The sequence below is a fragment of the Lycorma delicatula genome, chromosome 3 (assembly GCF_047948215.1).
Source record: "Lycorma delicatula isolate Av1 chromosome 3, ASM4794821v1, whole genome shotgun sequence".
Classification (NCBI taxonomy): Eukaryota; Metazoa; Arthropoda; class Insecta; order Hemiptera; family Fulgoridae; genus Lycorma; species Lycorma delicatula.
The window spans coordinates 37,464,644-37,476,975 of NC_134457.1; the positions used below are offsets into that span (position 1 = coordinate 37,464,644).

The 12,332-nt window shown below is 30.8% G+C and overlaps 1 protein-coding gene across 1 annotated transcript in view; it reads right to left on the reverse strand.

Moving 5' to 3' along the window:
- The window catches only part of LOC142321519 (alpha- and gamma-adaptin-binding protein p34-like), a 39,213-nt gene that overhangs the window by 13,160 nt on the left and 13,721 nt on the right, over positions 1-12,332 (reverse strand). Inside the window, exons 2-3 of the mRNA XM_075359671.1 lie at positions 9,649-9,845; positions 4,812-4,935 (exon numbers count right to left, since the gene is read on the reverse strand). Coding sequence (XP_075215786.1) covers positions 4,812-4,935; positions 9,649-9,845 — 321 coding nt within the window. The remainder of the gene's footprint in view (positions 1-4,811; positions 4,936-9,648; positions 9,846-12,332) is intronic.

Genomic DNA, 12,332 nt, shown 5'->3' on the forward strand with positions numbered 1-12,332 from the left:
TTTTTATCACAAAATCATATTTTTGAATTTTTTGTTCTGTATGCCTTGAATATGTAAATGCCAAGAAAGTGTTCAAAAACTGTTTCTCTTCCTGAATATGCCAGTATGATGCAACGACAAATAGCTTCTCACTGTGGTGTTGGACTTGGGGCAGTGAATCCCATTATAAAACAATTTAAAGAAACTGGTTCTTTTTCATCTGAAAGGAAAAGGAGATGTGGCTCTAAAGAAAAACTACTTCCAACACAGAATCAATTTATTAGTGAGAAAAGTAAACTTTATCCTAAGTTATCTGCTGTGAACTTAAATTGAGAATAGCAGCCAGTGGAACAGATTTACACATGACAACTGTTATACGTTGTTTTCTTGCAGATGAACAGAAAATGTTATAGTTTCCAACAAGTCACATTTTTAACTTCAGAGGAAAAGGGTTCATATGTTAGAAAAGCAGCAGATAAAAATACATCAATGGGCTCATACCCAACCATCAGTAAAACCACCCAGAAAAAACGTTTTTAGGGTTGTTGTTTCACATTTGTAGGCCCTTGTTCATTACTTCCAGTAGATAGAACGTTGAAAGGGAATGGATACATCAAGATTCTGAAGGAAAGGGTTATTATAACTTCAAAACAAACTCCCAAAAGGCAATGGAGTGTTCCAACAAGATTTGGCAACATGCCATACAGACAAAAAGTGGAAAAATTTTTCAAAGAACACAACATTAAGGTGTTCCATGGTCAAGCAACTCCTCAGACTTAAATCCAATTAAAGGTTTTTTGGCAATAGTCATAAAAGGACTCTCAAAAATGAATTGTACCACAAAAATTGACCTCAATAAAGCAATAATAGCGGTACAACTTCATGATGATGAAATCAAAAGTATGTGTAGTGCACTTGAATATTTTTTTCTTTTAGAGGGCAAAAAACACTTGCACTGATCATTGCCCAGATTAAAATACTAACTAGGCTCAAAACAAAAAAAGAAACAAACAAAAATTTACAACTAATATCACATATAAAATATCACTTAAAACAGACTTAAAATTAATATCACAGTTGTAAACAAAAAATTAATATAAACGTAAACATAAAAAAAAACATAAATAGAACTTAACAAAGTCTGAGAGGGGTGTAAAGTGCCTCTTCTAGGATAACACACTGATTAAAGAACAAAAATAAAAACTGAAACTAGGTTAAAAACTAAAAATATTTAAAAAAATAAAACTTAAAACTAAAAATTTATAGGATTCTTCACAGAGGGTATGAACATGGAAAAATAGGTGTCCAAATTTAATGGGTATGGTAAATGCCAGGTATGCTGTATATCATGGATTACCCTCATACCTTTGGAAATGAGCATTTTCTAGGGTTGCTTTAAAAACTGGGTGTTTTGGTTATCCTTTAAGACAAGTAGTGTAAGATGCTAGAAGCTGGTCCTGTCTATCGCAAAGTGATGGTACATCACAATCAACAAATATGCTTGCGAAAGGGCTTGATTTAAAGGCACCTGTAGCAAAAAGGAAAGCATGATGTACAGCATCTAGCATTTTTAGTGGCAGTATGACGCCCTGAAGAGTAGGCCACACAACCATAATCTCAACGGGAACAAACTAAGGAATAATAAAAACGCAACATACATGATCAATCAACTCCCCAACTGATACTGCTAAGGACTCATAGAATATCAAGAAGTTTGAAACATTTTTTTTTTAATTGTTTGATGTTTTTGTCCCACATAAGACAGCTATAAAAAATAAACCTAAAACCTTGAACTCAGGAGAGTTTTTCTAAATAAAATTAGTTTTTATTAAATAACATCTGTGTTCAGATTAATTTACACACTACTGTATATTAATACTGTTCCCTTCAAAGTAGTCCTCCAAAGCTGCATCACACTTATGTTTTACACTTTAGGTTTCTTCCAATTCTCATAAAATTTATAGAAAGCATTTTTTTATGGCTTTAAGTTCACTTAGCATTTTCTTCTTTATTTCACCTACAAAATTGTTGTTCTTTTAATGTTCTCTTCAGTAAGAACAAGAAAAAATTGTGGGATGCCATGTCTGGAGTATACAGAACCAATGACATTAGTATGGTGTTATTTTTGGCTACAGTGTAAAATTGCTAAGTAATACTTTTTGTGACTGCACAACCTTGTGATAAGAATTCATAATGGAAGAAGTCATTGCATTCCTAAAAACCAGTAAAGAGAACCTTAATATTTGATCGAACTTAGCATGTTTTTTTTTCAGTCTTTGTTATTCAGGAAGCTTCCATTGTGATAATTATACCTTTGTTTCAATATCCTAACCATACACCCATGTTTCATCACCTGTAACAAAATGTTTCAATAACTCTGAATCATCAGCAATATCAGCTAACAACAATACAGGTCAACAAAAATTAATAATTTGGAACCAAGATAAAACTAGATGAATTAGAATGTATTTTTTATACTAAATTTTAAAATCAAATCAGTTTTTCATCACCTTCAGATTTTTAATTATGACCCTATAAAATATTGAGAAACTTCTTAAAAACATAATACAAAAATAATAATAATTACAATTAAAATTCCTATCTTCTTTTTGCAGACATTTACATTTATCTTAAGTTCTTTTTTCTTATTTTCTTTTTGTGTTCACTGAAGTCTTCTCTTTAAACATCCAGCAGTAGTAACTAATCATAGATTTATCCCACCTGACTTGATAATGTTGTTCCATCTGCAATATATCTTGGTGTGGAACCATCCTCCATGTTCATTGCTGATGTCACACAAATTTAAAGAGAAAAAGTCCAAATGAAACTGTAAAAAATGAATTTTCAATGACATTCTGCAGTCTATATTTTTATAGTTCACTATAAAAATAGCTGATCATTGTTTTCAGCTTTTTTGTTTCCAAGAAAACCAATAACGACATCTTGAATGACTTCCATGCTGCTAGTTCTTTAGGATTCAGTTTGCTGTCAAATATATTTCCATGAATTAGTTTTCTTATTTGTGGCCCAATAAATAATCCCAATGTGTGTATGTATATATATATAGAGGCCTAATTTATTATCAGCTCAGACGTATTATCAGTAGCAGCTCAGACGTCAGCTGGAGCACAGTATATGAACGCACTGGTAGAAGCATCACTTCCACCACACAGATGGCCCACCACTGCCACACTGTAGTGGGGACCCAACTGCCACTGATGGGTAGTCCAGTCTGATTTCAATAGACAAGTTGCAACTCCCCAACTTTGCTGGAGACCAGCTACCAGACCCAGCAGCTCTTCTGAGACCTAATGCAAAAAAACGGCCCTTTTCAGGGCTACCACAAAGTTATAAATTATGAGCCATCGAAGCCATTCGACGACAACAGCCCTTCTCAGGGCTACCATAAGGTTATAAATTACAAGAAGCCATTGAAGCTGATCAACGACAAAAACGGCCCTTTTCAGGGCTACTATAATGTTATTAAGTGCCATCAAAGGCATTCGGTGACTATATATATATATATATATATATATATATATTCACAAAGTATATGAGGTGAGGTTTAGTAATTGATTCCTCTGGAATATAATTAATATCTATTGAAGTTGAAGATTTAACAGTTAAGCTATCTAGGAAATTAAAAATTTCTCTCCAAGAAGTTGAAGCAATCGAGATCAGTAAATCAACACCATGAAGTACCTGAACAAACATTTGGGTGTGCAATACTGATTTTACTCTATGAATTGAAACTAGTACAATTTGTTAAGAAAAAATAGCAGTATTAAGCATAATGGTTAGTAGGGTCTTGCCAAATCATAGGTAAACCTAAAGGCCCTTTTTTTCCTTTTAACCACTGGATTAGTTTAATCAAGCATGTTAGATGTGGAACACAGGATTTATCTTGGATAGTCAAAATAATGTTTGTAAGCAGTTTTCAGCAGATTCAATACTGGTATTTGTGGACTTTTTGTGGTAAATTCTCTGCAAACGTAATAAAAAATATTTGGAAAATTTTTACAAGCCTGATTTTAATTCATTGTAAAATTCAAAATGTTTTAACGAATGAAAGTAAACAGATATACTACAGAAATACTTATTTAATTATAAAAATAATTAAGTTTTAATCTATAAATACTTAATTACTTAAAATACTTCATAAAATTGTTTCACCCCGGAGTGGCAATAAAACACAGCACAAAACACACACAACATAACAAATCTTGATGTTCAATAAAATAATACCAAAAGTTGTTCTGTCATAAAAATCTTTCATTACATCTATGGTATCACTTATGAAACATTCTTTATAATATGTGTATGATAAATGCACTACCACAACTAAAGAACACAACAAGTCATACCAATAGCTGAACTCATAGTGAAAAAAATTTATATATGTTATAGACAGTGCTGCCATCATGTGATGAAATACAAAATCAATGGAAAAGACCTAGCGCACAAAATTAAAAAATTCTCTTTTTTTTTACCACATTGTAACAATTTAAATGATGGGTGGATTTTAATGACTGGATGTTTTTCATAACATTAATCAACTCAAGGGAATAATGTTACATGTAAATTTTTATAAATGTTATAAAATGCTATGCCCAATTAGCATTTGTATCCAGAACCTTTAGATAAAAGATAAAGATGCAACCTCTTTTTTACAAAGGTTGAGTTTTTGGAGAATACTGCCCAGTTAATACATTTTTCCAATAATCAGTCTTATAAACAACATTTTTTAATGATTTATCACTGCTGATAATGTAAAAACATTTATTCTACATAAATAGGATTTCTGTACAGAGAATATGAAATTAATTACTTACCAGACAGTTTAGTTATTCCATCAACAGGTTTTTCATGACACCTATTGCATAGCATGATTTTGACTTCAGCATCATATTCATTCAGGAATGGCAACCAACCCTCTGCTGTTTCAAGACCATTACTCTATAAATACCAAAAAGTGCCATGATGTACATAACTTCTCACTATATTCTAAGTACATTTATATATAATAAATAATGCGATTTAAGTGTAAAATAAATATAGCACTATGGTTTTTGTGTATGTGATGCTTGTATGAGGGTTATTCTTTAAGTAAGGTCCATTTTTTAATACAAACAAAACTAGTAAAGATATTGTCAAAACTTTTCTTTATTTCAATCTTTACATTTTATGCTACTTTTCTACATAGTTACCTTGTTTGTTTAAAAATTTATCATAGGGTTTTACTAAATTGTTTATGCCCATATCATAGAAATCAGCCGCCTGTGCAGACAACCAGTCTTCAATCCTTGTTTTCACTTCCATATTGGTGTCAAACCACTGATCGCCAAGAAACTCCTTCAGGTATCGGAACAGCTGACAATCGCTTGGCAAAAGGTCCGGGGGCTGTACAGTGGGTGGTCCATTTGCCATTCAAAAGATCTGATTACCTCTAGAGTTTGGGCAGATCTTTGAGATCTGAGTTTGAGCCTCATTCTGCGGTTTAAGTTGCAGAATCCTAAACTCAGGTCTAGTGGTGAACGCGTCTTCCCAAATCAACTGATTGGGAAGTCAAGAGTTCCAGTGTTCAAGTCCTAGTAAAGTCAGTTACTTTTACACGGATTTGAATACTAGATCGTGGATACCGGTGTTCTTTGGTGGTTGGGTTTCAATTAACCACAGATCTCAGGAATGGTTGAACTGAGACTGTACAAGACTACACTTCATTTACACTCATACATATCATCCTCATCCATCCTCTGAAATATTATCTGAACGATAATTACCAGAGGCTAAGCAGGAAAAAGAAAGGCTTATTACAATGAGATATAAAAAGTCAAAGGTCAATATAGACAACTCCCGTTAAAGCCCATCAGGGCTAGGAACGGGGGAGTGGTATGGCAACCGGAACATCACTAGGCGGGTCTCTTCCCCTATGGGGTTGGGATGTTGGCACTGTCTGTTTGGCTTTCACTTTGACTGGAGATGTGTGTCAATATTCAATTAACTGCTGCTTTGATGCTGGAGTGATGTCTCATCCTCTGTGACAATGTGGTCCAAAAGATCATCTCCTTTCTCACTGTATTGGGTCAAAAATGTTAAAGCACTAGCTACTTTTCTTTTTCGGTGTTCTTCAAAAAGAAGCCTGGGTCCCATTGCAACCACAGTTTATTGAACTGCAAGATTTTAAGAAACGATTTTGTATAGCACTGACCTTGAAACATGTGGGAATATCAGTGATGAAGTGGAAATTGTGAATTGCCAGTCCTCTTAATTTTTGCATCAACTTCGTGTACCAAATTGTGTGATTTCAGAAGGTTACCCAATTGCGATTCATCATTGATATTGTCCCGCCCATCCTTGAACAGTTTTAGTCATTTATGCACTTTGCTGTCACTCACTGAAGCAGGCCTGTAAACCAACACATATCTGGTGATGAATGTCCACTGCTGACACGTTCCTTGTGGTCAAAAATTGATCACAGACCGTATTTTACACAATCGAAGGGCCACTCAATTTTTGAAACATTTCAACTTCACAATATAAACCATAGGCAGTGACGCTATAATTGCAAATGCCATCTGCATTTGTGCAAAGCATGCCAGGAGCAAACGCAAATACGCATTTTGACAGCCATTCAAAATTTACACAGCTACAGCTATTTTTAATTTGTTAATATCCAAAAGATTTTACAAAATAACACAAAACAGATTAATTAAAAATACTTATTTTATCTATGGAAATAAATGTAATAATGTGAGTTGGAAGATAAGTTTTTAAACTCCCTCCTTGATAACGTGATATTCCATAAGAAATATAAAAACTCATAAAATAGCATCCTGTATAAACTGAAAAACATAATTAAAAAATTGTTTGTTCACTTTTTCAAAAAACACAAAACTTACTAAAAAAAAAAAAAAAAAAACAGAAACCTAAAATTTTACTTACTAGTAGATAATAATAATGTTTTATTTAATTTTTTGGGCATTAAAATCTTTTAATCTTAAATTGCTTGTTTAATTTGTACATTCAATCATTCATTTAAAATTATTTCATCCGATTAAATACAGGCATGAAATACATATTCTGACAATTAACATCAAAGATTTCAAGTAGTAAGCACTGGTTTAAATAGAAAGTAAATTCAAATTAGCTTGTAAAAGGATCATGCTCTTTGATTCCTTCTTTTACGTGCATGCTGATAGTTTCTTATAGATTTAACATATCTATATTGAACTGAATGAACAAAAACAGATCAAAGAATATTAAAATTTTTTATACTGAAGAATCTAAAAGCACCAACAGCAATGACAGAAATAAGCTACATTTGAAAAAAAATGGTGAACAAGACTTAGTTTAGTAATTTAAAACATAAATGCAGGTATAATAAAACAAATTACGAAAACCGGTTACAATGAAGAATAATTTGTATTAAAATTCAAGGTCTACTTCATAGACTAGTTATAAATAAAAATTCTAAGAAACTGTTACCTAGTCAGAAAGTGCTAGCAATGACATGACTAAACAGACACATATTCCTCATGCTCTGGAAAGTAATCTACTTCTTATTGATAATTATAATTAACTGTGACTTCAAATTCACATTCTGGAAGGGTTGTAATATATTAATATATTTAAGTTATGGAGTATATTGCAAAATAGTTGATTGCTTTTCAGTTGATACATTTAAATTACTCAATATTAAGTTACTTTGGCAATGTTGATTTTTACATTTCAGCTACAGCTGCTGTAATTTATACATCACCACAGTACAAGTGTTTTATTGATAAACTTAATTAAATTTTGGAAACCGATTTGATTTTCCTTCAAATATATTTGTGGGAGAACAATAATCAAGCAAATAAGGATATATAAACAACAGGTCTGTTTACTCCCTAAACATAGTCTAAACTCTAAAAAGACAGACAGTCAACAGTTTTATATTAACGGATCTTGTTTTTCAAATGTTAAATAATAAACATTGTCATACTGAAAAGAAAATAAGTGATCACCAAGGTTTGAATATTAAAAAACAACATCTTTAGTGCAGAAGAAAAATATAAATATATTCAGTTACAGTAAAGAAGTGAAGGCACACATACAAAACTACATTAAATCAGTAAATGAACATCTTTCAGGTAATGACAGTGAATACAACTAATTTGCATTAACACATTCATAATTAGATTTAGGTTTTAAACAGTGTAGCTGCAAAAAAACTGTCAGGTCAAGTTAAATAATGAAGTGGTTTAATGATAAAATTCAAAGAGGTGTAAATAAAACATTGGAAGGTTTTTGTAAATCTAAAAAATATAAATGTGTTGTAATTAGTAATTATATAAATTAGAAGTAGGTAGATTACTTTCAACATTAAAAGGTGTGTATAATCAACAAAAATTGTAAAACATCAACATGATATTAAGAAGCTGTGGAAATCAATCTAAAAGATATATGGATAACAAATGAATTTCCAAAGGTGCTTGAAACAAATGGTCAACTGTTTCAACATTCTTGAAAGAGGTAAGCTAAATACATTTTTGAAGAAAGAAAGACAAATATTGTTGAATCAATTGAGAACACTTTTAACATAGTATAGCATAAGGAGCAACCTGTCAATTTAATCTGATAAAATTAGAACTATAAAATCTTAACAACAAAAAAATCATTCAATTTTCACAGTATTACTTTTAAGCTGATAAAACATAAATTCTGAATGTTTTTCAACAGATTACTATTTTACTAGTAGATTTCACTTTAATAAATTTAATAACAATAATATGTATCTCTAAAAATATTGTGAATAAATTTAGAATGCAACAGTACACATTTAATACTGAAATATTCACTTGTTTGTATATGATATATCAGGTATAAATAATATTGCTGAATTATTTAGCAACATAAACAAATTTAAGGAACATTTGACTTTGTAAAATTCTAAATAAATGTTTGAAACTGATAACAAATATAACTTTCCTTACACGTGTCATAAAATTTATCTATATTAGTCACATTAATTTATTTTCATTAATATGAATTGATTTATATTAATTCCTCATACCGTTTAATTGTATGATTATACAGTTAAGACTTTTTCAACATCCTGACCCCATAGGGGAAAACACCCTCCATGTGATGGTTTTGGTCACGACACTACCCCCTCTGTAACTAGCCCGTATGGGTTTTACCAGAGGTCAACTTCAGTACCTCAGCAATGACATCTTTAGTCAAGCCACAGCCAGGATGCCACCGATCCGAATGCCACAAGCAACGTTCCCATCTGTGTACTAATAACAGACTTCTCGGACATAAATGATTTCATCTGTTAAAATGTTTTAGTCTTTATTCACAAAATAACAAGACTGTTTGAATCATTCTATCTGAAGATATGGTAGCAAATATAGAAATATAGTTACAAAACCAGAAGTAAAAAAACTATTATAGATAAAAAACCAGTTAAACTTAAAAAAAATGTTTGAATTAATATTATAAAGAATTCTGCATAAAATAATTGATTCTAAAAAGATTAAAAATTGGTTGTGATACTTCTTTTAGATTAATAATAGCAAATCAAGTGATTAATTATTAAATTCTTGAAAAGTTATATGCAATAGATCGTAAGCATAAGTAAGTAAAAACATAAATAATGCTACGTTACTGAATATTTTCAATTACCTGATTACTATCAAAATAAAACACGATGGCTTGCACAGTAGATGCAAAATGTTGTGGTGCTAAACCTTTACCAGCCATTGAACACAGATGTATATCAGCTACATAATATTTTGTATTAACATGCCACGGATACGCAGCTATGCTGACACCATCTTCAATATGATATGGTGTATTACAGATTCCATCTCCAATAATTACTGAAATGATGACGATATAATTAAAATGAATACATAATTGAATGTAACAACTTAACTGAGCAATGATCTTAACTTTTTTTTTTTTATAAATCTCTATTTGTTACATAATTTTAACATATATCAGACCCTGAATATACACAACAAAAAAAATACAATTTATGAAAAGAAGTTTATCTATTTTATTTAAACAGAACATATTATTTTTACTCATTATTATTATTATTTTATTATTCATTCTATTCCTGCCATTCAGATGCATATTCATATATTATTTGTATTCCTTTTAAAAAAATGATATTACATCACTTACTTTCTCAACATTCACAACAGCTCAGCAGTTCTGGAACAACAATGATGGAAGATTAAGAAAGTGAAAAAAAGTTTCAACTATATCGTTTGACTTGAATTTTAATGACAAATGTTTACGAGCAATGCACACATGTCAAAAAAACACTACTAGTAGATTTACCTTTTAATGTTTCTGCTAATATGATTCCTCTAACGTATTACCAAAGTGGGCTACCAAAAGAAGTAATAACTTAATGTAATAATAATAATAATAATAATAATAATAATAATAATAATAATAATAATAATAATAATAATAATAATAACTTTAAAAAATTTCCTAACAGAATGGTGACATTATTTCAAATATACAGAATTACAATTTAAACAAGATAAAGGTAAAATGAAAATTACGTTTTCATATAATATATTAGTAAGTGTTGAAAAATATGAATGTTCATCAATATATATTATGTACTATAAAAATTAACATGAAAAAATTTCATGTTTTAAAACAAGCAATATCAAAATTTATATAATTTTATACTACATTTGGTGAAACTGAACTTTTCATTTAAGGTATGTTTTTTGTACTATGAGAACAAAAAAACACAGACAATATTTTTTTTATAATTGTTGGGTAGCTTGAATTTGACAGCTCCCTAGTAAAGAAGTACAGCACCAACTCCGCTCAAACTTTTACACAAGCTGTTGTCTACTAAGCAATAAGTAATCAAACAATTGCTGTATTTATTTTCATAACTTTTTTTTGGACAAATGTAAATTATTCATACTAATACTAATTCATTCTCCTGTCACCTTTTCCTACGTGAATTCAGTTATTATTTATAATAAGAATATGTATGTTAAGCATAAAGTGATGCTCCAAACATATACTTTCAAAAATCTTTTCCTGACATTTAAATTAATTTTTGATGTAAACAAATTATATTTCTGACTGAAAGCTCGTTTCGCCTGTACTATTCGGCATTTTTAATGCTCCTGCTTCGTCCATCTTTAGTAATTCTACTTTCTAAATAACAAAAGTCTTCTATTTCCATAATCTTTTCTCTTCCTATTTTCACATTCAGTGGTCCATTTTCATTATTTCTACTACATTTCATTATTTATGTTGTGTTCTTGTTTATTTTCATGCGGTAGTTCTTGTGTAGGATTTCATCCATGCCATTCGTTGTTCCTTCTAAATCCTTTTTACTCTCAGCTAGAATTACTATATCATCAGCAAATCATAGCATCTTAAATATAAAGATAGCATATATTTAGCATCATATTTCATAAATATTACACACAAGTTTGTATAATCTATCAATCGCTTCCTCACCTGCACTGCGCAGTAATTCTAAAGGTATTCCGTCTATTCCAGGAGCCTTTCTGTCATTCAAATCTTTTAATGCTTCTTAAATTCAGATCTCAGTATTGTTTTTTCCCTTTCATCCTCTTCGACTTCCTCCCTCTTCTTCCTCTATAAAACAATTTTCTAATTCATTTCATATGTATAACTCTTCAATATATTCCACCCACCTATCGACTTTGCCTTTCATATTATAAATCATAAGATGGTGTACCATCTTTGTTTAACACATTATTAGATTTTAATTTATGTACCCCAAAATTTTGCTTAACTTTCCTGTATGCTCCGTCTATTTTACCAATGTTCATTTCTCTTTCCACTTCTGAACACTTTTCTTTAATCCACTCTTCTTTCGCCAGTTTGCACTTCCTGTTTATAGTATTTCTTAATTGTCTATAGTTCATTTAACTTTCTTCTTCAGTAGCATTCTTATATTTTCTACGTTCATCCATTAGCTGCAATTTATCGTCTGAAATCCCAAGGTTTTCTACCACTTCTCTTTGTTCCGCCTAAGTTCGCTTCTGCTGATTTAAGAATTTCCTTTTAACATTCTCCCATTCTTCTACTTTATCTTTTTTACTCAGACCTCTTGTGATGTCCTCCTCAAAAATCTTCTTTACCTCCTCTTCATCAAGCTTCTCTAAATTCCACCGATTCCTCTGACACCTTTTCTTCAGGTTTTTAAACCCCAATCTACATTTCATTATCACTAAATTATGGTCGCTATCAGTATCTGTTCCAGGGTAAGTTTTGCAGTCGACGAGTTGATTTCTAAATCTTTGCTTAACTATGATACAAAAAAAACTAAATCTTTGCAATCTATCTGA